Below are 27,731 nucleotides of genomic sequence, written 5' to 3' on the forward strand. Positions count from 1 at the left end.
AGAGCTTAGAGACACAAAACAAAGAATTTGTGAAATAATATAATCTTCTTACAATAATACAATCTTCTTCAATTAACATTTTCTTCTGGCTGTCTCGTGTACAGTTTCACCTGTAAAATAATTGAGAAGAAATAAATGCATTAATTACACTGTGCTGCTGTACACTGCTTTAAGCTTGTGGCATTGTATGTTGTTAGACTGCTGCAGGCAACTGAGGGCTTAATGAGCTGTGTAGGAATGCTTAAAGTGGGCACATATTTTTCAAGAAGCTGATAATACTGTATTTTTTACACTTCTACACACTGCTCTAATTAACTGTTAACTATAAAGTTGAGTACATGGGCAAAACAGGGAATGGGAATCAGGTTGCCCTAATGTAATGCTGCAAATACAGTAGACTGCTTCCATTATAGCCCAACCTTGTATAAAGCTACAGTAGCATTCAAAAAACCCTCTAATTTAAAACATATTCAGTCACTGGTACAGGGGTGTAACAGCCTTAGGGAAAAATATAGGCACTACTGGATGTTTTTCAGTGATGCTCAGCTTAGGAGCACCTAAAGCATTTGCCCTCCATAAAGCTAAAGGTCAGCATATCATCTACATGCATTTTGGAAAATGTAATATTCAGCATAAGGGCATTATTTTAACAGTAGGGATCTTTTGGTCCACCCCCTCGTACTTGTCTTATCATGTCTCCTTTCCCCGCTCCCATTCTGCCCACTGCCTGTTGTAACCTCCACAGCCGCCTCCTCCTCATCACTATTACCACCAAATATATCTTCATGATGGTAACATTCATCTCCACAACAAAATCCTTAGGGGCCTATTCTAGTACCTTCGATAAAATCCCTGCCATATGGAATGTTTTGGCATTACCTACCTAATGCTCTGACGTTTGTGTTATAACGGTATTCATAAAGAGTTATCGCAAGTTAGATACCGTTCGGTAGGAAAATGCCATGCCATTCGGGAAAGCAGTGCCTTCAGCTGTGTCATGCGATCTGACCCTGCAATCTGCCTGCTCGAGAGAGCTGCACAGAGAGAACTGCATCTCCATGCACAACCCTTACAAGTGATTTTATTTTAATAACACAGTATTGAAGCAGGTGGTCTCCGGGGCTGAACCGCATTGATTGCAGCCCGGGGAATCCTGCTTCCCGAGTTACAGGCCCTGGGATGGCGTGCCAGTATCTCCGCAATGTTTAAATGTCCTGGTCATATGGCGCGGGAGATTTAAAAATGCAGGGAGATTCTGGCACCCCAAACCAGAAACTGTATCTCGGGAAGCAGGGATCTCCAGAGCTGAAATTAATGCAGTTCAGCTATGGAGACCCCTGTTTTAATACTGTGTTATTAAAATAAAAAAAAGCTTAATTTCCTTAGTAGCTATTCGCTATGGCAATGAAGGGGTTAAACCAGAGTAGATAATTTGTTGGGGGTAGAGGTGGTGGGTGACGGGGGTAATTGCCTCATGGTGGTCATTTAGGTCTATCTGGAAGGTTGAGTTTTTTCCCATCATTACCTTTGCAGTAGACCTAAACACCCACCATGGGCCAAATACCACATTCACCCACCCCCTCCACACCCAATAAACATTAAAATACAATACAACAACCACACATATCCAATACACCCATTAATTGCCAGTGTGGTTAGCTATGCCTAAATGGGAGCAAAGATAACCCCAATGGCAACTACCCACCACCCCTTTGACCCCCAACAACCCCTCGCCCCAACACATACAGTACAGTAATGGGCAAAATCTCTATTAATCAGATCTGGATCAATGAATAAAAATATAAATAAAATAAAATATTACTCAGACAGCATATTGTAAATAAAAGTTGTACTTACCCCTGCCAGGATGAAATAATATAATGTTTGTTTTTATTTCCTTGTAATGTATTTTATTTTGTGTGATTGTTTTTTTTTTTTAAGGTTGCCCATTCATTGCTATTGTGGCAATCCTTGCCCTCATTGTAGGCATGATTTACCACTGTGACAATCAATGGGTCTATTTGCTAATGTTTGTTTTGATTTAATTTTAATGTAATGTAATGTATTTTATTTTGCGGATTTTTTTTTGGTTGCCCATTCATTGCCATTGTTGAAATCCTTGCCCCCCATTGTGTGCATGATTTACCACTGTGACAATCAATTGGTAGAGGGGTGGGGATGGGGGTGTCCCCAGGGCTCAAATTCATTTGGTTTAGCTCTGGATACAGTAGCAAGTAAATAACCAGGGTTGGCACTCAAGAGGAGATAGTGCCACAAAGGAATAATCCAAATTAAAACAGTGAAATAGTGACACCCTATGGTAACCAGGGCTCACTACAAGAAATTAACCCAAAAAGGTGCAATAAACATATATAATAAAACTAAAATGAATAAACAAAGGATACCCACTCAACCTAGACAAGATGGGAAAGTCTTCGTTTCCCCTGGGACATAGTGGGTAGAGGTGACAAGGGAGCGGGATACCATGCACATGTAAAAGAGGAGAGATCACAAAAATAGTATAATACTGTAAAGCACAAAAAAGATATTCCTATGAAATTCTGCAAAGATTATACTCGCAAGCAGACAGAGACGCCGAGCTGTTCATTGCTTCTTGCGGTCGCAATTAAGAGCACCTGTGGTGGAGCGTCTCCATTCCAAACCTAATCGCGATTCCTGGAGAGGAAGGGGCGGTGAGATCATCATATGCCTGTACCTCTGATTCCTTATTGCCTGATATTTTCTTATACTTTGTAAGTGAGCACTTGTGAAGTGTTTTTTAATTCATTAAATTGTTGCACAGTTCGCGCTATGGTGTGTTCTTGTCCTCTGCTGTAGTGCACCCTATCCATTCCATCCCGGTCCCTAGACGCCCTCTACGTGGGACTACTGTTCGTGTACACTTTATGTGTGAAATGCATTTACTCACTGTCTGCTTGTGAGTATTATCTTTGCAGAATTTCATAGGAATATCATTTTTGTGCTTTACAGTATTATACTATTTTTGTGATCTCTCCTCTTTTACATGTGCATGGTGTCCCGCTCCCTTGTCACCTCTTCCCACTAGCTCTCGATACACCCTGCTTCAATAATATGTCAGTAAAATAAAATAAAAGGTGCATGATCGCCTGTTAGAGGTGCGCAGAGAGAGTGATTGATTCTATCTACTCTCACTACGTATCTCTTACAGACTGTTGCAGTCCGGAAGGATTCACACAGCCAATGTCCCATTCAGAAGCAGGGACCTAGTATGGTCATGGGGATTCCGTGAGCAGGAGGTTGCCAGGACCATACCCTTACAAATTCCATGCCTACGCAACCAACCAACCATCACGGTACATCTGTACAATTGGCATTAAGTTAAAAAAAATTAAAAATACAGTAAGTAATATCTAATGCTACAGAACTGATTCTTTTTTTAAATCCCATATAAGAGTTCACGTTTTGCTGCATTAAGATGCATTTTGCAGCATGTTTATCTTGTATGACATATTCTGGGAAGTACAGTGCTTTCCTTATAATTACCTTTTTGGTTATGTTACTGTATATTTGTTAATAATAGCCAAATCCTAAATCACCACATGGAAGAAATATATTATTAATTGAATCCATTTCTCTTGTAATTGCAGATGGTTTCACATGATAAGGGAGGCTAACAAGATAAAAAAAAGAGTTCACCAAGCATGTTCATGGATTGAGAGTGGAGAAAGGTTTGATGATGTTATATTTTTAGATGAGACTCCATTCGTCCTGGAAAGATTTACCACTATGGCATTCAGGAAAATAAATGTTTATCCCTGAAACTTCGGCCAAAGCATTTCTCAAGCTTCATGCAATTTCAAAACTTGGACCAGGACCCATAGTTATATTTGAAGATACTGTAAGTCCCTTTGTATCAGTGTTGTACTCTAATTGTATCTGAATGATTTTCTGTCACTGTATAACAGTGTTAGACAGCATACAGTATCTTTGATAGTGTAAATGTATCTGAATGTGTCCCTGTCTGTATAACAGTGTTACATTTGTTTTTTGGCCAGAAAAAAATAGATTAGTACCATACATTAGACAATAATTTCCATCTGGTCACGGTCTTCCAAGTTAATGACCCAAAGCACAGTGCCTATGCTACCTTTATTAAGAAATGTGGAATCAATTGGGTCAAAACACTGCCAGAGTAAGTACTGTAGCTGTTTTGAGCAGTAGTACAGTATACTATTAACTGTACTGTATTGCTGTGTTTGCTTGATTTTTTTCTTGAAAATAAGCATTCTGTTTTTGCCACTATATTTGCAGATCGCCTGATTTGAACCCCATAGAAATGTTGTGGCGCTATGAAACCTGAGAAAATATGTCAAGCTGGCAATCATCTGAAGAGGAGCTTCACAGGGGGATCCATAGTTACTGCAATTAGTCTCTAAATGTCCAAACTTGCAATAATTATATAAATAATGTGCTACCGGGTGTTTTAGAATGATCTGGAATGGCCATAGGAATGTAATTTAAAATATAATTGTATTTTTAACTAAACTTTTTTTGTACTCTTCCAGATTCAGGTTTCTGTTGCAGCAGGCAAAGGTGGCCATTTCAGTAAATAGGAGACATGTATCGGCAATGATGTGTCAACAAATTGGTGATAATCTTTCTGCAATCAGTGAATCATTCCTGCAGAGCAGAAATCCCAGAGCGCTGAGAATGTTTTTATTGCAACAATGCTCCTGTACGTAGTATATCATAAGCTATTTATCATAAGCTATTTTTCCTGTTTTAAGGTTGATTAATAAAAGGTAAGATAATCTTTCTGTTTTTAAACACTCATGTTGATTGTAGCTTCCTGATGGCCACTTCACACCACCTTATTGTTAAGCACTAAGCAACAACATTCAGGGGAAGTTTAGTTTAAAAAAAAGTTTCATAATCCCCTTACTTGCTATAAGGTTGGTTATAAAAGGTGAGATAATCTTCCTGTTTTTAAACACTCATGTTGAGTGTAGCTGGCAGAAATAAAAGATACAGGGATTATGCGTATGCTTTGTCTATGGTTATGCATGTCTATGGAACGCATAGGCTACGCGTGTCATAGATTGTAAGCTCTTCGAGGCAGAGACTCCTTTTCCTAAATGTCACTTGTATATCTGAAGCACTTTTTCCATTATGTGTTAATTGTATTATTTGTTATTTATTGGATTATCACGTGTAATACTGCTGTGAAGCGCTATGTACATTAATGACGCTATATAAATAAAGATATAAATACATAAATTGAATTGGAATTTCAGAGGAGACGGATAGAGGGGGGAACTGAGTTTCTCTACACATGAGGGACAGGCAGATAATAAGTGAGAAGGTCCTTGTCCACTGGTATTTTGCCTGGGGAGATGTTTGCGCTTGCTAGAATCCATGTGGGGAAGGGGTGACTGCTTTGTCTATTCTATGCATCCATCCAGTCGATAGTGTGGCCAAATCCCACAGAACTAATGGGAATACTGAATACTGTACCTATAAATATAGTATCACAGAAGAAACTAGTCACTTTGCATTGACAATGTTCTGCGGTTACAATATTTTTATTTCTGTGAAACACCAATCCAGTAGGATAAAAGTATAATAATGTATACATTATATCTCTATGTGCCCACTACAATTAAAATATTACAAAACGTCACTGTGCATTGCATTTGCAATGCTTTTGTGATTGCCACATCTTTATTCAGAGAAACGCCCCTAGTATAGTGTAAAAAATGTATGTCTCTAGAGCAGCGATGCGCAAACTGTGGGGCGCGACCCCCAGGGGGGGCGCGAGACTGCCAACGGGGGGCGCAGGGTTTACATAGGCCCCGCGCGCTTCCCGAAGGCACTTAAATTAAGTGCCGAGGGAGCTGCAGGGCCTCTGTAAACCTAACTTACCGTGGCTCCGGCGGCTTCCTCCCTGCGTTGCCATGGCAACGCGGCGTCAAAATGACGCTGCGAGGTCATGTGACGTTACGTTGCTATGGCAAAGTGATGTCATTACGCCGGAGCGCGGGTAAGTTGGGGTTGGGGGGGGGGGGCGCGGGAGTGATGGGACAGCCGGCAGGGGGGCGCAGGGAAAAAAGTTTGCGCCCCCCTGCTCCAGAGTATGTGCCCACTATGATTAAAACATTTAAAAAAATAGAAAATATGTGCGGTACTATAAAGTATAATAATGTATACAGTATATTCTTATGTCTACTAAGAAAAAATAAAATATTTTATACAGTGTTAAAAGGGTTGAAAATTATAATAGTTTTTGGAATTCAATCAACATCTTCTTCTGGCTTTGATGACTTAAATTCTTTAAAATAATTGTAAGATTATTTACTTTACCCTATTAATAAAGGAACACAAGAAAAATGGGGGAGCACAATGTGAGGAAAGGAAAGTTGATGGTGTGTCTTCTTTGACTGGTGGTCAATGGGGTGAAAAAAACCTCTATTTAAGCATCAGTCTATCGAATGGACTCCGTAAATGGGAGGTGAACATACAATAGTGTGTGTATGTAGGTGGAAGAATAAAAGAATAAATAACTTACACGGCCTTGTGTACGTTCTATCACATCAAGGTTTCTTTGGATCCCGGATCTTCTTTGGGATATAGGTTCTCCTTCTGTCGGATCTTCTTTTCTCGCTGTGCCTTCAATTTTCTTCGTTGGATAAATTCCCCCTTCTCAGTGGTTTTCCTCTCGTGAAAATGAAAAGGTAATTAGATCAATGCGTATATACAGCAGCTGCGATATAGGGGAGGGTAATGAAGCAATATACTATTGCAGTCTAGTGATATAATATGACACTCACACGGGCTAATGTGAGTGTTCTCCTATCATGGTATCTTGATATCGCCCGTGTCAAATATTGGTGCAGGGCTTCAGATAGTGGTGTCTGTAGATATCTTGCAAATAATTATGTAGGTTTGACCTAAGAGTCACCTGGTGGTTGAGGTGAGAGGGAGTAATGAATGCTAATGAAAGGGGTAAATGCAGACTATGGGACACTGTGGTCTATGGGAGGTAGACCACAAGCACCCAGCCATCCCATATCTATCGAGCCTGAGGAAGCCCTGTATAGGGCGAAACGCGTAGCTCTTCACTTGGGACAGTCTGCAGTTCACATAGAGGAGCCAGAGATGAAGTTGTAGCTCTCCATTCGGACGCGGCAAGAGAGACCCCCTATCACCTACCACCAAGCCACTCAATATGTTTTTGACTTTCTCCTAGAAGCCAGCAGTTACTTTTATGTGTTTTATCTTGTTTTATCTTATTCTAGTTTGTGTTTTCATGTCTGTTTTAATAAAGTTCTACCTCCCATAGAGCACAGTGTCCCATAGTCTGCATTTACCCCTTTCATTAGCATTAAGGGGAATCCCACAACAGAAATCATAAGCGGAAAGAAACCTCTACTAGTGTGTACTCACACTGGCCCATGTGAGTATTTTGTTATATCTATATTTTTCATTACTCTCTCTCACCTCAACCACCAGGTGACACTTAGGTCAAACCTACATAATTATTTGCAAGATATCTACAGACACCACTATCTGAAGCCCTGCACCAATATTTGACACGGGCGATATCAAGATACCATGATAGGAGAACACTCACATTAGCCCGTGTGAGTGTCATATTATATCACTAGACTGCAATAGTATATTGCTTCATTACCCTCCCCTATATCGCAGCTACTGTATATAAGCATTGATCTAATTACCTTTTTATTTTCACGAGAGGAAAACCACTGAGAAGGGGGAATTTATCCAACGAAGAAAATTGAAGGCACAGCGAGAAAAGAAGATCCGACAGAAGGAGAACCTAATCCCAAAGAAGATCCGGGAACCAAAGAAACCTTGATGTGATACTGTAGAACTTACACAAGGCCGTGTTAGTTATTTATTCTTTTATTCTTCCACCTACATACACACACTATTGTATGTTCACCTCCCATTTACGGAGTCCATTCCATAGACAGATGCTTAAATAGAGGTGTTTTTCACCACATTGACCACCAGTCAAAGAAGACACACCATCAACTTTCCTTTCCTCACATTGTGCTCCCCCATTTTTTTTGTGTTCCATTATCATCAAGGGTCCTGGATAGATACTATTGGGGTTTCGAGTCACACGAGGACATCTTAAGAAAATTATCCTAAGGCTGTATTACACCCTTTTTATTTTACCATCTAATTCTAACATCCTATACACACCATATAGAGATAGCGCCCGGGTACTTTTTCGAACACCCTATTAATAAACAATGATACATTTTTAAAGTACTGTTTGCGCATTTGTGGTCTATGGAACACTCATGTGGGTTTTTTCATGTAGGCACATGTATAGTCTATGGAAAGCATATGTGAGTCTTTTAATGTAGGCGCATGCATAGTTTATGGAACGCATATGCGGGTTCTGTATGTAAACTTGTGTAAACTTATATTTACATTGGTTATACACAGACCAAAAATTGGTTTTCAGCGACCCATTTTTGATGCAACGGGTGTGCTGTATGTAGATGTTTGAGTTGATCATGTTGTCGGTATGTAGGTTCATCTTGGTTTTGGAATGTGTTGGTCTGTACTGGTAATGGTATTGGGGCAGTTACTCGGGCAGAGAAATGGACAAAAGGGTAAAAGTGCGCAGCTAAAACATGATTAAACAGTGTATAAGGAAACAGTGCAATGTGGAAAGTTTAAATAAACAATAAATTGACCTTGTGGGTAATAACACTAATGTGACATCTGCAGCCTTTCTTGAGGGGTGGCTCAACACCCCTAGGGCTATAGGAAAAACAAAAAGACAGGGCGCACAACGCACATAGTGAAGCACAGTATAAAAGATAATTTTACTAAAAAATTAAGGTTCTGCGTACATCAATAAGATTAAAATCAAGTGGTGGGTTAGTGGGGTTACCACACGGAAGGCAGGGTCACAGTTTTCCACTGGAACGGACGCGAAGCACAGGATACCGGCAAACGACATCCATGGCAGCAGCTTCTGTGAGACCTTAAGTCAGGGTAACCAGATGTTGGGGATAGGTAAAGAGTCCCGTGTAAAAGTCCCGTTATAGGCTCCCCTATGCTTCACACGAGAAGGAGAGTGTCGTGACATCATCAGCAGGCGCACCACAGGTCTGAGCGGCGTGCTGTTGGAGCTTCACTGCTGCGGGACTTACGGAGGTTTTTGAGCCTCATAACGGGACTTTTACACGGGACTCTTTACCGGTCCCCAACATCTGGTTACCCTGACTTAAGGTCTCACGGAAGCTGCTGCCTTGGATGTCGTTTGCCGGTATCTTGTGCTTCGCGTCCGTTCCAGTGGAAAGCTGTGATCCTTCCTTCCGTGTGGTAACCCCACTAACCCATTGCTTGATTTTAATATTATTGATGTATGCAGAACCTTAATTTTTTAGTAAAATTATCTTTTATACTGTGCTTCACTATGTGTGTTGTGCGCCCTGTCTTTTTGTTTTTACTCAGGCAGAGGTAGGAACTTACTATAGGTGGGGCAGGTACTTAGGTGGAGGTAGATTGGAGGGATGGGTTTGGGAAGGTCTATTATTGAATCTCTTTTTCCTTTGAAAGTTGCCACCATCGAACATACCCATCTATGATGCATACAGTGCCCAGCACCCGCCCCTCTGCGGGGCATGCAATATGAATAAAGCAATCATTAACACTTAAATTGTGTAAAATAGTATTCATTCAGCCTTTCTGGTTTTGGTGTTTTTGTGTGTATTGGGTACTTGTCAGCAATCTACTGATAGATATCAGACCGGGACGCATCCTTATCTGTCTCTACGTGAATTGCACAATATATCATATAGGCATAACTGCCAGTCGGTCTTGTGAGGCATGGATAAAGCGCCATGTCCCATGACATGCACAGTACAGTACAAAAGATATGAGACCGATAAAGTTAATGTACAGTATAGTGGTTTTTAATCAAGTTTGAAACTGCTACAGTAGAGCTGTACAAGATCATTAGACAAATTTTATCTTCTTTTCAGATGCCTGCTAGGTTTCTACTGAACTGTAGAATTCAGATTATCATAAGCAAAGATATTCAGTACAACACATGAGGACCGTGCAGCTCAGTGCGGTGAGGTGCATGGCTAGGCTGCGGATGAGGTGCGGATAACAAAGTGTTCATACCACACTTTAGCACTGCGGTTGAACAGAAATCACACTTTATCTGTATGATGAATAAGACTACAGTACCTTTGAGTGAGTAATGCTGCCTTCCAAGGAGTAAGACTACTGTATCTTTGAATGAGTGAGACCACCTCCCAATGACAGCTACTGGCCTCAAATGAGTGATACTGCACTATAGGGAGTAAGACTACCTTCCAGCAAGTCAGACTGTCCTTCAATGAGAAACTGCACTCCAATGAGCAATATATGAGAGTAAGTCAGGTAGAGGACTCAGGTTGCAGACAACAAAAGGTTTGTGCCATTTTTATGTCTCCACAGTAAACAAATAAAATGTTTATTGGCCATAGAGCATCTCCTCTCTTGAGAGAATCCAGATTTACTTTGGCAAGTGTTGCCCTGTTTCCCCTAGAACACAGGAAGCTACCAGTGCTGCCCTTATACCTGTCGGCTCCAGGAGCCTGAGCCTTTGCCATGGAGAGCCTGGGATATATACTTACTATGGTGAAGTGCCTCCACCTGTGAGGGATCCCAGTAAAGCGGAAGCAGTCCCTCACAGGACACAATATATTGAACACACACAGAAATAAAAATAGAGGAACCTTTACTGTATGGAGATATAGGATATGACTTTCACCCTTATCCTATTGTGCTTAGATCCACAACTACCCCACGCCTCGCAGGGCCTTTTCCCAAACCGTAATTCCCAGCACTGTGTATTTCCCACCGTGTCCACAGTGATGCGTATTCCCTTGGTCACTTATCCCAATAGTGTCCCCACCCTAAGGCTACGAACCCGCTGCAGCTGGCGGCGCGCGCAGCCACGGGCCACCAGACCCTTACCCGAATGATCCTTGCCCCCGCTGCCTCCTTCCGGCAGGGCTGACCGCATACTGTGACGCGTCAGCCTGCTGGAGCTACAACCTACTTGTGCTTTTCAGCACTGACGCGTCACGTGGTGCAGCAGTCAGCCAATGAGGAGGGAAGGGAGGTGGCTATGGGGAAGGAGGCGGATACCCTGTCTGTGCAGCCGTGCATAGCGCCGCCCCCCCTCCTCTGGTGCCCGTTTCGTAGGCTGCTCCTGCTCCGGGAGGGGGGGAGAGGAGGGGAGAGGGACCGACAGGTTGGAGGGGGGGACAGCACGAGAGCCCTCCCCTCAAACCATGCCCCCACTCCCTACAGACTACAGGAGCGGTCAATTGCAGGGGCTGAACGGCTGCTGTGGGGGTGAGGGGCTGCTGTGGAGCTGAGGGGCTGAGGGGCTGCAGCGCTGTGCTGTAGGGCTGTGTGATGGTCCCACCCCCTCACGTCATGGCCGTGCCCCCCTCCTGTTTTGGCCATGCCCCCCTCCCATTTTGGCCACGCCCCCTCCCGCTCCCGCCCCCCTCCCGCTCCCGCTCCCGGCTCCCTACAGACCGCATATCGCGGTCTGTGCCTGTCAGCGCGCCGCCTGTCTGCAGTGCGGGCGCGCTGACTAAGGGAGCGGGGCCTTAGCTTTATAGGCGTGATCAGCGCCTGTGTTGTATTTGTTTGTTGGTGCACTCCAGAACCCGGTCCACAGAGGCTTCAAAAAGCATCCGCCGATCCACGCTCCTCCGCAACGTCCGTCAGGGGTGATCTCACCCGGGTAATGTCTCTCTCTCTTGCTGGTGAGGACTGGTCCCAGACCTCTCCTCAGACATTGCAGCGTCCGCTGTGTCCCTAACTATCCTGCAGTGCTAAGGGGATCCGTTCCCTATTCTAGGGCATGTCCTTGGAGCAAACACAAACTTATTCAATGACTTAGGGCCTATCTGGGGCCTAGGGGTACACTGGCCTAGTGCAGAGGCTACTTGCCTCTCTGCACAGACCCTCTGTCCCATATCCCTGCCTGGCACACACTGATTAGCATGGTCTGGGTATTATGACAATATCCTCTCAACCAGGGAAATCCTAGAGCCCTATTGGCCGCTGAGCAACAGGTGACTGCCCCTGAAGCTCATGGGACCTGTAGTTCCCACTACAGAGTTCCTGCACATGCGCGACTTATTACTGGCCATCGTGCTAGTCGCATCAAATGCGTATGCGCAAACTACAAAATGGCGGCACCCTGAGCGCTCGGGCCGCCACAGAGCCTCTGAAGCACCGGAACACTCCCTGCACTCTGACCCCACCTTTCTGAGGAGTCAGCTGTCTGTTGCTGACTCCGGCGACACCCGCACCTACCAAGTGCATACCCCCGCACCCACATGACACACGGATGTAAGGGGGTCACTGGGAGCCCAAGGAGTCCGGGGCTACACAAGGAAGAAAGCAATGAAGTTGGATGTACTCCAATAGTGAGTTACACTTTGCAAATGTGCCAGGACAGTATTCACCAAGAGACCCCCCTTCCCGGCATTCTGGCAATAGGTAACTTGGTATGATCTCAAGGGGTTTAAGATTACATTATTCTCCTACATTTGACACAGATTATCAAATCTTTATGGAGGCATGGTATAAAAAAATGGATAATTGCTCATTTGAGCTAATGAGATTAATCAGTGTAAAGACCTTGGCAGAACCTAGTGACCAAAAGGTAAGGGTTGGTTGACTCTGCCTGGCAGGTCATTTGGGTTTCGCAGGATTGACATATACAGTACACATATTACTGTAGATGTATTTTTTTGTGCTGTTTCATTATACCCTTTTAGTAATGCATTGCTAGTCCCTCAGGCATCAATGGGGTTAATTTATTTTCTGTCATAGAGTACTGTAAATATTTGTATAACATTACCCCACTTTAGTGTATTTAGTTCATCTTTTTTAAATGCATAATTCTGTTCATTAGTAAAAGCCCATCTAAAATGTACAATACATGTTGCTGTTTACTGGTTTTGCTTTCTATAAAGTAGCACATGGAAATATTAAAGTAACAATTTGTGTAAAATTGCAAAGACGTTGTCAAACATATTTCAGTGAGCAGCAAATGAACCCTACTCATACCATAAATCATCAATGTTTAATTACCAGCCAAAGCCTCAATAAACTCACTGGCATGGAAACTCTAAGATACTCAAAGGATAGTTCTAGCAAATTTGGCATGCATGGTTGAATTGTGTACTTAATTACTGTTTATGCTTCAGCAGTATCCAAGCAGTTGTGTGTAATAAATAGAACAGTGTCACAGTGTCCAGATGGCTTAAAAAAAATTCCAAGGGTGTCTGTGGATTTTAGGTCTGAATTACTAATAATTTACACTATTTCATTTCATAAAAATCATACTGGTAACATATGTTTCAGGCACTGCTTTGCCACAAAAGATAAATAGTATGAAGGTTACAGAATATATAAAGAATTGTTTTTGAAAAGGAATTGGAAGAGTGCAATACATAACAAATCAACTTATCACCTAAAATCATTAACCACATAAAGTATGTTAGTGTGTCATAATTCATGCCTTACATATATTTGGCACACATTTTATAATTCTTTGTATGGTATGAGTCATGTTCATACATATGAATGCATTAAGAATTGTTTGCGTGTTCTTGCCTTTGTCTTATCTGAATAGAAAAAGTTGACGGCATTTGGACATATTTCTGGAACATAAAATTGCTGCATACTTGCAATTGTTTTTTGTACGTACAGTATTATTTGCATATACGTGCAACCAACTATTTATAACTCTGCCTCTAACTCAACCCTTATCATCATTGTTATCTTAATGAAAAAAAGTTGACACAATATTCATGAATGTGTTACTCTTGTGTGTAGTAAATAATCCTCTTTATCCTACCACATTCTCTCTCAATTCTTCTCCTTAGTCACACCAATCTAATTTTCTCTTCTATGACTATCCCTTTTATCAGTATGTTCATCCTACTATACTTTTTTGTTTATCTTGCAGCAACATCTTTCCACATAAAAACTTTCTCTTTAACCTACCTAACAACTCTCTCTACTCTTTATACATTTTCTCATCTCTTCTTCTGTATTGGGAATTTTTCTCACTGCAAGCTTCAGCTTCTGCATAAACTTGCTTCTCTGATATTCTCATAAATTGAGGTCCACACTGTTCAACCTTTCTCTCCCCCCTCTCTGCGCACTTCTGTAATCTATAGACTACCACAATAGGTGAACTCCATTTTCTGACTTTTAAATCCTGTGTAACCTCCTTCCTCTCTTCTGACTGACATACTCTCCTCACAGGAGACTTTAAGGGCCTCATGCAGTAAGCGTTGATAAGGGAATTATCACCATTTTATAGCCAAAATTGGGTTTGAGATTCAGTAAGCGCCGATAAGTGCTTGATTTCGCCAGGTTTCGGAGCCGATTATTTTGTTATGGCCAGTCGGCTGCCGATAAGCCTGTTTTCGCCACTGATCGCCACTTTTTTAAATCGGCTGGATTCAACAAAAAAAAACAGCTTATCGGGGCTGATCGGCACTTCGAAATTGAGATGTTATGGCCGATTTCTCCCGCCAACTAAAGTTGGCAGTTTGGACGGGAGAACGATCGCTAAGGCTGCCGGAACGGCACTTAGAAAAAAAAAATCTTCTGTACATCAATGGAGTCAATGGAGCGGGGACGTATAACAGTATAGTACTGTTTACGTTTCATTGCTCACAATACAAACGTCATTTGCATTACAGTGTGGGGGGCATTCCCTGCATTGTGTCACGGCTGACGTGTATTATTTGCATAACATTATACTTTTACATGTTTGCAGCATTTGCGGGTCACATTACTCATCATGTGATGATGTGGCAAGGGAAAATACTATACTCAACTCTTAAAGGAGAACCTCACATCATAGCACACATTTTACTGAATTGATCGACAATTGTTTACATGATGTTACACATGTCACACATGTCACACATACACCGTATATTCATGTTCCTTTACATTACACAATGCTTGTAATGTGTCACGCATCTTTAAACGTTCATGTACATCTAAATTCTCATGTTTACATCTACGTTTGGTCCTCCCTATTTTCATGACGTCACTTATTGGACGCGCAATCACATTGCATATTTACATTATAACCGTTGCATTACAAGCACTTCAACCTAACTTATACGCACATGTACAGTAATTCATCATTGGGACACCTTGTAAACTCATTCTATAGCAACTATCCTCATTACACAAATGCATGCATATGCACACGACTATTCATTGTTGGCAACATGTCACAATAACATGGCTAATTACACATGTTACACAAAACTTTTCCCACATCAATCTCAGCCTTTTTGTCTCATTACATGACTGACTCTTGCGTTCACAAGTTTTACATGCATTGCACATGCAACTATTTATTTGCAAGCAATGTTTCTACAAAGCATCACGTCACATCATTGGCAAATATCATCATTCCCTGCAGAATACACACAACAACTGCACACAGCTTGCCACACAAGTACTTTATTATGTTCATGTAAAACCTTGCATTTTACTATGTCACCTGACATCATTATACCTATTTAAAGGACGCCCATTACCTGCTCATTCACAGCTACTCATTTCAAAATGTTGAGATTGTTTAGGAGACGGAGGAACATTCTTTTCTATGACATGCTTGATGATGAAGACAATCATATAGGGCAAGGGAGGGACACACCGAGGGACAGTGACAGGGACAGTGACGCGGATACGACAGGGACAGGGAGAGGGACAGGCCGAGGGACAGGGAGAGGGACAGGAGATCAGAGGAGAAGACAGAGGAGACAAGTTGTGCCTCGTCCGCGTCTGTACAGGGAGAGAACCCTGTTAGATGGGATGAGTGAGGAGGAGATTGTAAGTCGCTATCGTTTGAGTTCAGCAGCAATCTTAGCTCTTTATCAGGAGATAAGGGGAGATTTAGATTTTTTCACAGCTAGAGGTCGTGCAGTCCCTGGGCTTGTTAAAATGCTGTGCTCATTACATTATCTTGCTTCCGCGTCATACCAGACAACTGTGGGCATAGTGGGCGGGGTCTCGCAATCTACATTCTCGCGGGCCTTGACCCAGTTTCTCTATGCACTCAATAGACGCGCTAGGAATTATATTCATTTTCCTACAGAGGCGACAGAGTGGCTGGAAGTCAGGACTGGCTTTTATAATATAGCAGGGATACCATGTGTGCTGGGTGCAATCGATTGCACACATGTTGCTTTGATTGCACCTAGTCAGAGTGAGCATGTGTACCGCAATCGGAAGCACTACCATTCACTCAATGTACAGGTGGTATGTGATGCCACGATGAGGATAATGCATGTGGTACCCAAATTCCCTGGTTCCAGTCACGATTCCTCTATCCTGAGGAACTCTTCAGTCTTCCATGCGTTCGAAGAGGGACATTTTGAATATGGTTGGCTGCTGGGTGAGTACACATTTACATGTTATAACACAAAACACATTTTTATTTAGGAATGTTGGCATTGTAGAATTTGATCACTAATGTAAGCTTATGTGTGCTCCATTCATTATAGGTGACTCAGGATACGGAATTAGGCCGTGGCTCTTGACTCCGGTGCTAAACCCTCAAACTGAAGCAGAGGAGAGGTACAATGCAGCCCATATATCTACAAGATCTGTTATAGAGAGGACATTTGGCCTACTCAAGACCAGATTTAGGTGTCTGGACAGAACTGGTGGGGCTCTTCTATACAAGCCTCAAAAAGTCTCTGATATTATCCTTGCCTGTTGCATTTTGCACAATGTTGCACTCAGGCACAATGTACAATCAGACCTAGCTGAGCCTTTGGTAGACGAGCATCCCACCCATGTAGCTGCTGAAAATGAACAAACAGCCAGTGGTGGCCAGACACGCCAGAATCTCATCAATTCATTTTTTTCTTGTAAGTAAAAACATATATGTTCCAAGTTCTACTTTTATATTTTTATTATGTTATATTAACATTAATGTTTTTTATATAACCTTCTGTTAGGACACAGATGAATATGGGTTGCACACCTTTCTTTTCTCTGCTGTGTGCACAAAGGGATGTGGCACCGGTATGTTATTGTTGCACAGGTTATATAATCCCTCTTCAATTGTACTTTAGTTGTGTGTATGTGAATACAACTGGGGTAACAAAGCACTAATATTTTAGCATTGTGTTGTTCCTTATGCTAACACAATACACATATTATGCCCATACTCATTCATGCTTCTAGTATGCTTACATACAATGTTATTGGTGCAGTGTAACATGTACATCCATATGATGTGTACACCAGGCTCATTTACATTTTGAATGTCATTAAATATACATGGTGTTGCACATTTAACACCAAATACACACTTTGATGTGTTCTTTACGGTACTGAAGATGGCATGTCAATGTTTGCAATTTATATATTGTTCCTTTGCATTATAGGTATATTTGCAGTATGACTGATCATGGTATGTATATTTGCTGACATCTCTCATAAGATGTGGCTACCTCAATCTTCCTATAATTATTTGAACTAAAAACCCAACATATTGGTTTAAACACAAATGTTACATACTGCACCGACACACTTTATTCGAGCAAATACCCGGTATGTACCTGGCAGATACCTGGAATGCGCCGCTCCTCACCTCTGACAAGCCCCGTTGCATTTGCCTTCCCAGCCTGGGTTCATGCCTGGCTGATGGGCGGCTGATCTGTTAAATGATAATGATTAGGATTTAATAGGCTGCAATGCTTCGCGTGTCTACCAGATGGCATAAATTCATGAATTGTAATGCAGTATATATATATATACTGTGCAGTATTGCAGCCAGCTGGAATAAAATGCTTCAATCCCTGCCTGGAAAATAACTCAATGCACTCGGGCAGAAAACAGTCACAAACCTCAATACACCCGGGTATACCCGAATTCGTGGGACTAGCCGAGCTCGAATAAAGTGTGTCGCCAGTGTATATGTACTTTCTGTATCATGTATATGCATTTAGCTACTCTTGAGGTTTCATGTGCATTGTATTACAAAATGATTACTCACATTTCATCACATTTTATGTATGTTTCCTTATAATTTCCATTAATGTAATATAGAGGTGTTTGGAGAAAAGGGGATAACTGTACTTATTTGTTTACTTACGGGAGCACATTCATCACTAGCATAGACACACTTTTTAAGACAACTGTTTGTGTCTCTATCAATTGGTGTAGGATCCATGTATAACACCGACAAATGATAACACCAGCTTTATTATGGTAGCTTATATCATCATATTGACTATACTATGTATTTTTAAACGATTAATAAACACCGTAAACTATAGTTAGTTAGGTTAATGAAATATACACAGAAACGTACTTCATAACATGATGGTGATGTCATATTCAGAACATCATGCATTGGAGGGGACCATAACATCTGGCCAGTAACATTATTTGCTACAGTCCCAAACCATTTTATCTACATACCCATGTAACAAGAGATTTTAAATATAAATGGCTACTTGGTTGTAAGTGTCCTTTACATTGGGAGAAGGAGTGGCTCAGTGAGTAAAGACACACACTGGCACTGATAGTTTGAAGCAGGGGAGTCTGGTTCAATTCCCGGTGTGGGCTCCTTGTGACCTTGGCCAAGTCACTTTATCTCCCTGTGCCTCATGCGGCAAAAAAACATTTGTACGTTCCACGGGCCAGGGACCTCAGGCTGAAACATGTGTCTGTAAATCGCTGCGTACAACTAGCAGCCCTATACATGAACATGCTCATATTATTATTATTATTATTGTTACATAGTTTCGACAGTCATACGTTCCATTACACAATAGAATACACAAATGTGTTAGCAGAGTGGGAATGGTTGTTATATAAAAAACACACCATGTCATAAAATGTTAGTAGTCATTAAAGAACACTCAAGAAAAATTCAAGAGGCACTATTTTGCAACATCATTATGTTAATTAAGTGCTTATGCAATATAGGCATAAGGGTATCACTTTTTTAATTGTTTGTTAATAAGCGCTGCAAGCAATATAAAATTAGTTCCATATGTAGTATAGTAGTCGGTGGCTCCTCCTCACAATCATCTCATATAAAGGTAGACTCTTCTGAAATCATACATTGATCCGATTGTATCTTCCCCGACATCTCTGAAATACAGCAAACACATGATGGTCAAATATGGCACCTTACTATATATGTATCCGTGACAACGCGTTACACAGCTCTATATGATTGTGTACATACACACGTCACTCATTTATATGTTACAACTACAAGTGTACATCAGTATGTAATTTTTATTATCATTTGTAGCAGCCATAACTATGTATATGAAGTGAACGTTGCCTGTATACTGAAAAATGTGCGCGCACATCTTAGTGTGCGCACGCACTTCACGCTTGGCTCCACTAACTGTTAGCGCATGCGCAAAACAAAGCGAACGTTGTGCGTTCAATACATGTAGAAAATACCAGTAAACATCACATCTTTATTTCAAATACAATGAAGATGAAACTAAAATCATTCTAAACGAGTACATCTGTATTCTTTTAAACCAGACGTGTTTGGACAGAAAGGACGGCCGATAACACAATGCGCAAATGCAATACGTGTGACGTCATGTTAAGCCAGCGTGAAACGCACGCTAACACTCCTCCCACTCAATTAACATTCGGCTAACGCCCAGGGTACGCCTACAAACACTGAGCCGCACGCATCACACACTGCAGTTACCGTTACTATAACAAAACATGACAGCCAATAGGCTTTGAGGCGCGCACGTCGCTTGGGGGCGGGACTTACATCCGTAATCCTTTTTAAGGACGCCTTGGCCCATGACAAGGGTCCCACGTCATACGTGGTGGACCCGGTTTTCAATGTTGTAGATGTTGCATGATAACAAAACAGGTATGTGTTAGAGTTATGGAAAAATGTTGCTAATATGTTTAAAGGGATAGGAAAGTACGTATATGTATACCGTCAGCAATGTGTACTACTCTTTCAGGTTCTACTATATTGTATTAGGAAACAATTTGTTTGTGTTCGCTACATGTTATGCAGTCTGCAATGTTACGCTGTATCCACGCATTGAAAGTGAAAATGGTGGTTACAAAAAAAAAAAAAATTTAAACGCAGAGTCAACGCATAACGATTGTTATATTTACCATTCTTCTAGAATTAACTCTTCGCCTGGCTGCAACTGGTCGCTCCAGAAATGCAAGGCATTTTCATCCACGCTTGACCCAACCGCTGAATCCAGTATGACACATATCTCCTCTAGGAAGCGCTCATAGGAATCGCCACTGCTTTCTTCAAATAATTGGTCGGGAGGTAGGTTCATTTCTTCGGGTTCCCATTCCAATGCATTTTCAGCTGAAAGGCTTGGTACATAATCATAGTACTTTTGTTCTTGTACAATGTGGGTTTCAGGAATGGAGGCTGCAGATATTGCAGCACGTATCGATTCAAACGGATCAGTAGTAGCGGATACATTGCTATTGCCATTAGGAATAAATATGCCTTTCACGACAATATAAGTGCCGTCTTTCAGGAGAAATTGTTTTTCCTGGGCAATCTTCCAGAAACCATAGGTGTGTTGTAGCTTATCCTGGTCACGTTCAAAAAAGTCATTACTTGATAAAGTGAATCTTATTGAGGAATTAAAATTCCGTGCATGCTTACGGTCTTGGTAATAAGGATATTTTGCTCGAATGAAATCATCGATTTGGCGTGTGCTTGCTTTCTGTCCGCGACTGTTCAAGATGGCTTCACAGATCATGTACTTATACCCTAAAAGGGGATTAATATTGGTAACGAATTCATCAGCCATGTCTGAGTAGCACAAAAGCTGTGTGCAGGTCTGTGTTATTTGCTCATCAAAATGAATGTGCTGAATGGCTAACAAACTCCTGTTTTTCCTTGTCAAGGTCAACAAAACTAACTACTTTGACTCCTTATTTCAAACGCCAATTGGCTTTGTAAATCTAATTGGGTTAACAGTTGTGGTTAGTGATATGGGACTGTGGGAGAAACATTTCTCCTTCTTTTATCTCGTTTCTGAAAAACATCCCTAGACTTTGAATTCGTTCACATAGTGTTTTTTTGAAAACTAACAAAGACCACTGTGTGAAAATAGTTCTTAGCCAGGCATATCAGTACAAACACACACCTGCAAAAAGAAATGTTTTTTCCCCGCTTACATTTCTGTGTGTATGTGAAAGTCTGGTTAACTCCCTGTCTGCATGAGTTTAAATACGTGTGTATATATATATATATATAAATATATCTCTCTTATAAAAATATATATATATTTATATATTATATTTTATTTTTTTTAATATTGCAGGAGTACACACAACATTGATGGCAGTAAGTATACCTTGTATGAAACCTATTTAAATGGTGAGAAACATGATTGAATGAAGTAATAAACATTTGTTTAAGCACAATACTGTTAGAGTCTCATACTTAGGATATTTCTCAAACATTATGCCTGTATTATTAAAATAGTGTGCTTTCACAAGGAAGCATGAAGTGTATTAGTTTGTAAAATACATGTATACCAGTTTATATAGTACTATATATATATATATATATATATATATATATATATATATATAATATACACACACACACACACACACACACACACACACACACACACACACACACACACACACACACACACACACACACACACACTCAGTGTGTGTGTGTGTATATATATTTTTATACATTCTGAGATGTTATTGAAACAAGAACACACAAATGATTAAAGGACAAAATTAGAATGCCCAAGCAAGGCAAAGGTAAGTAATAATTTACACATAATCCTGCTGTACACGTACAAGAAAGATGTTTGCAGTTACTTAGGTGTTTTTATAAATGCATGTGACTAATATGCATATGCAATTCTTACATCAATTAACACACCCAAATGCAATGTTTTGCTGCAAAGTCAATGGCAGCTTCTCTAAACTTTGCAACTGGTTCCAGGTGGACCATTACTGAACAGACGATTAATACATAAATATTTATAACACTATTCATTAATTGAGTGTTAACATTTCCAAAACTTCACGTGTACAAGAACATACTTGAAAGTTTGGAAACAACACAGTCTTCAGCATACATACAATAGTAATTAGATAATGTGAAGTCAACAAAACAAGGCCAAAGACATATTTTCTGAATTATAACATTTATTTTTTTTGTTCCTTTTGCGAGCGAGTAACAGGCCTGCTTGTTGTCTCTTGAATTTTCCTTTTTCTTTTGCCACCAACTTTAGGCACAGCAGAGCCACTTTGAGTGGCCTCTGGCACTTCACGGGCAGGGCTTGTGGGCAGTGACTCACCTACAGGGCTTTTGGGCAGTGACTGTTCACCTACGGGGCTTGTGGCCAGTGATTCACCTACAGGGCTTTTGGGCAGTGATTCACCTACAGGGCTTTTGGGCAGTGATTCACCTACAGGGCTTTTGGGCAGTGATTCACCTACAGGGCTTTTGGGCAGTGATTCACCTACAGGGCTTTTGGGCAGTGATTCACCTACAGGGCTTTTGGGTAGTGACTGTTCACGGACAGGGCTTGTGCCCACTGACACATGTGAGCAAGTTGGTAGACACTGCACAAGTGATGGTTGGTCTGTTTCATGTGTGTCTTGTTTTGTTTTTGTCGCCTCCTTTGTAGGTGTCTGCTGCTGAATTTGTACAGATGGCAGCGGTAGGATGTCATCAGGAAACTGCACAGCAATGTCTGCTACTTGACCGGTAACATTTGGGCCTGGTGAATGAATATCAGATGAATGTGGTGAAAACTGACCTGCATGAACAGATCCTGCCTGTGAGGTGTTGAATCGTGGTACATTAGTCATTCTCCAGTAATTAGCTTGTGTTTGCTGAACAACTAATGCTTCGAATGAGGTGTTGATTTTTTGCAACTGTTTAGGCACTTCAATGAAGACTCTGTGGAGATGTGCCAATTGTGAAACTGTTTCTTCCTGCAGTGCAATCATCCTTTCCAGCACTGTCATCAGGTCAGAATGGCGACGATTTTCTGCTTCCACAATTTTTCCCTCAGAAGCTACAATTGCATCATATGTGGTATTTGCTGGACGTTTTGGCGGTAAAACAGTTTCAATTGGAACCTCTTCATGGTCACTTGCTTGTATTTGTGTGTCTATGGCGGCGGCGGCGGCATCATCATCATCATCATCATCAAAATCCTCTTCATCATGTTCTACAAATAAATGTACAAATTATTAAATGTCATGTTAATCTCTGCTGTGTTACTATGTAATTGTACTGTGTCATAAGTAACAACTAACATGTTTCCATACGTTTTATAACCTCACATTAAAAACTACCTTGACTTAAGAATAATGTTTGGACTATGAAATATGAGTGAATGAAAACTTGCTGTAAACTCACAACTCCTACATGATAGTTAACATCACTAACACAATACAAGTTGCCTTACACTTCATTTTCACTGACACTAAGTAATCCTATTTAAAGAAGATGTGCAAAACAAATAATGAACATGACAACATAACATATAGAAGAGCACATATTATATGGCCACCAACTGATACACTCACCTTCTAGGTGTGTTGAGCTGGCTGACCCAGGTGAAGACACTTGTTCAGTCTCAGGTGACACATGTCCTTCAGGGGCAACTATATATAACAATAACATAAGTTTTACATTTACATGTGTAAATATTGAACAAACAGTTATTGTATGTTCTGTATTTATGAGTATCTAACAGCATCATTTCCTTAACCCAAAATGTGTGTGTGAAAGTGAACATAAATAGTTGTAATAACAATGTACATGCCTGTGTACTTAGAAGTTTTGAGTTCCCTAACATACAACATACTATGGTTCTGCAGTAATGCGTGAGGAAAAATACATTAAATTTTTACATAAAAATCATATGTTGTGTAGTGATATCAGTATCATAATGTACATAACTATCATGAGATGACCATTCACAATGGTTATCATGAAGGTGGTCATATTGCAAAAAGTGTTGTTTTTGGTAGAGGATATGTGTGGTACATTAATATAAGATGTGGCACACCTGAATGTGGCTGTGACTAAACAAGACAACACATGCAGTGTGTGATAATGTGTCGTTGATAGTAGTTCAACTATAGATATGAGTGAACTAATGTGTGACGTACGGTTTGATAAGTAATGAGTTGTTGGGGCATTTAGTAGCTAAAGTGAAGCTTTCAAATGAGTGTGATTAACTTCAGTTGTGCTAGTGAGGTTGTAAGAACGGTTTTCCCTTCCCCAAAAAGCCTAATCAGCCACACCTTTAAATTACTTGAAACAGGTGAAAATGGTGTGAACTAAGTTGCCCCTAAAATGAGGCTGTAATTAGTGTGTGTGCTGAACCCCACCCCCTCTGTTGAAGTGTATGCTGTGATGAGATATTAATTGCAGCTGCTTTAACACAATGGTAGATGAGCTAAATAGTCGTGTGCAGTTTTTAAGTTATGAAAACAATGACATAAAATATGATACGTGTGCCTCATTATGCTGTCTGTATATGACTTAAATCAAAAATGGACCTTTTCATTAACAACTATAGATGTGTTAGTGCAAGTGATGTTTGTAGGCCGTTGCATGCAATATATTTGATGCATGCTTAAAATAGGCAGTAATGTCATGTTTGTCGGAGTAAAATAAATAAAATACACAATAATATTATACATATTTCTGTTCTGTACCTGTAGCTAGTAATAATTTCTGATTAACATGTGTTACACATGTGTACTACCCTGTTGTTCCCCATCTTCGCCCACCATCAATTGCTTCCACTGCAGCAATGCATTTTGGGAATTCACATGTAAATGAGCACGCAATGGCACGTGCTATATTAGTTACTGCTTTTAGTAGGACTACAACATATATGTCTATTTTGAGATATATATGTATACAGAATCAGACATATACATATATAGATGCAGGTATGCTTATATTGTGAAGACAGTATAAAAAGCAGTGTAACTATGCAAAATAACTGTAAGCAACGACACGCCTAGTACAGTAATATTTCTCACCTGGTGGAAATTGTGAGGGGTAAATTCCTATATCACGGTCACCAGGTAAGCCTTCCACGACGACGGGAAGTAATTTTGCCCGAAGCAGCTCCTCCAATGGACTTAATATGAGACGTTGTGGTGTGGGCCCACCTCCAGTGCCAGTAGCATGCATGCGTTGGTGTTGTATTTTCTTTTTCAATTTGGACCTAATATCATCAAATCTCTTGTGACATTTCCGCTTGTCCCTCACATGATTCCCACACGCATTGACACCAATGACTATTGTGTCCCACATTTCTTTTCTGCTTGCTGAACTTGTCAGCCCTTGAAAAACATATAAAATATATGAGGTAAATGAATAATAATATAAGCACCAGTTTCCTACACTGCTAGCTGTTCCAAGAGATAGCAAACATGCTGTTTTATGTGTAATATGTGAAGCACATGAGCATTCACTACTAAACCTATACATGTAAGCAAGGTTGCATTCATATTGTATGCAGTTATGGCAAATTGACCGCCTGTGTTTAGTTGTCCTTGTAAGGCATGCTAAAAAGCTGTGTTTCCAGACTAATTAACATAGAAAGATATTGTGAAGCCATATTTGCATATGAACAAAACTCAGATGACCTAGGATCACATGTATTTGAATAATAAATGTAAATGTACACTTACCTAGTAAATGTCCATATATACTGTCATAGTGCTCCAGAATGCCAGTGACAAGAGCTGTATTTTCCTGGTCATTGAAGCGAGGATTACGTGGCTTCTCCACACGTTTCTTCCGAGCAGGTTTAGGGTCAGAGCTTGGCTGGTGCTGACTGGACTCTCCTTCTTCCAATGGAAGAGCCTCCAAAAGCTGCCCACCAGCAAGCACGCCACCACCATCCACCCCATCAGCAACTGCGCTACCAGCAGCACTCCCAGCACCAGCACTCCCACTCCTAGCACCAGCACTCACACTCCTAGCACCAGCACTCACACTCCTAGCACCAGCACTCACACTCCTAGCACCAGCACTCCCAGCACCAGCACTCCCACTCCCAGCAACAGCACTCCCACTCCCAGCAACAGCACCCCCACTCCCAGCAACAGCACTCCCACTCCCAGCAACACCACTCGCAGCACCAGCACTCCCACTCCCTGCAACACCACTCTCACTCTCAGCAACATCACTCCCCTGAACAGTACGTTCACTCCGACGCGTACTCGCACGAGTAGCACTCCCACTCCCACCAGCATCACTCTTCCCACGCTTTGCGGGCATACTTCCAGCACTCACAAAAAACAGACAAGAAATGTACAGGCAATCACACGAAACACTTCCACATATAAAACAAGACAAAGATGTAAACAAAACAACAATGGACAAAGCTCACCCAATACACAACAAGTCTCTCAGTCAATATGCAAATGTTCAAACAGCCAGCTCTGTGCGTCTCTCTCTCTCTCACTCCCAACAACACAGAGAATGAATAGCAGTACACGTTGCCTTTAAATATGGCGCGCAATCCAAAACATGCTTGTTTCGCCTGATTCAGCAAGATTTGTGATTGGGCAACCTAACAGCACCGCGCCACGCACGCCGATACACCTGTGTGTGATCGGCTAATCATCGTGAGAGTGGGCGGATTTGTTTTCGGGTTGATTTTGAATGTATTCGGCACTTACTGCATACGGAGAGGAAAAAACGCCAATAACATGACTAATCGGTAAGATTGCCGATTTCACATAATCGACGCTTACTGCATGAGGCCCTAAGTGACACATTAACAACCCTTATCTCGCTTTCTCGTTTGGTCTTCACTAATAACCTTCTTGCAGAACCCACAAGGAATTTCATGAACCCTTCTTTACTCAAAACTGCTGTTTGTGTTTTCAGACACTTATAGCACATATATCCCTCAAGCCTGGATTAACATGCATGGATGCTTTCTACGCCCATACATTCATTTACCTGAACACCTCTGGATAAAGTTAAACTCTCTAGAAGATTTTCTGTGCTGATTTTTTTCTTCCACGTGTCAAGAAGATTCGGACGGCGCTCACACACTGTTATAGATGTGAAGAAAAGTGGAATAGTACAGTAGTGAATAAATATAAAATATACAATATATCCAGGGCTTAAAATTGCTCAAAACCTCTGGTGAGGACTTGTTTCCAACAGTCCTCTATATAAACATTTCTCCTCCACAATCCAGAGAGAGCAGGATCAACCCAGAAGAGAAGAACACAGTAATAGTGTACACTGTATACTGAAATGTGGAACTTGTTGATTGTGACTTGGCTCGTATGTACAGTATGAACACTTACAAGAGATAAGTAGTAATAAAGCAGTTACAACTACTGGCTGTTGTGTGCCTCTTTACTCCCAGTCTTGGCTCCCAGGTCCCAACGGTGTGCTGATAGTAGCGAGGCATATCCCAGATGTATACAGGTAGGTGTCCCTCAAAATGAAGACACAGACAATAGTGCAGATCAATTACGAACAAGTATTTAGTGTTCACATACACACATACTCACACTTTCTTAAAATATCAAAGACAATAACAGGTTGAGGTATTTGCTGCTGGGCAAATGATAATCCTAGCCATGTGTCCTGCAAACAGCTCTCCTGTGGTGCTGAG

General features: G+C 41.2%; 1 protein-coding gene and 1 long non-coding RNA gene across 2 annotated transcripts; both read right to left on the reverse strand.

Moving 5' to 3' along the window:
• Positions 1-27,731, reverse strand: LOC142488530 (uncharacterized). The gene is made up of 3 exons (XR_012799473.1): positions 27,628-27,731; positions 27,062-27,156; positions 1-110 (listed from the first exon to the last, which is right to left on the reverse strand). It is a non-coding gene; the product is annotated as an uncharacterized LOC142488530 (long non-coding RNA).
• LOC142488830 (uncharacterized) lies at positions 22,255-25,424 on the reverse strand. Its single transcript, XM_075589169.1, has 3 exons — positions 25,123-25,424; positions 23,650-23,727; positions 22,255-23,288 (listed from the first exon to the last, which is right to left on the reverse strand). The coding sequence occupies exons 1-3, from the start codon at positions 25,397-25,399 to the stop codon at positions 22,255-22,257; spliced, it is 1,389 nt and encodes a 462-aa protein (XP_075445284.1). The 5' UTR covers positions 25,400-25,424.

Source organism: Ascaphus truei, chromosome 2 (assembly GCF_040206685.1).
Source record: "Ascaphus truei isolate aAscTru1 chromosome 2, aAscTru1.hap1, whole genome shotgun sequence".
In the NCBI taxonomy this organism is placed as follows: Eukaryota; Metazoa; Chordata; class Amphibia; order Anura; family Ascaphidae; genus Ascaphus; species Ascaphus truei.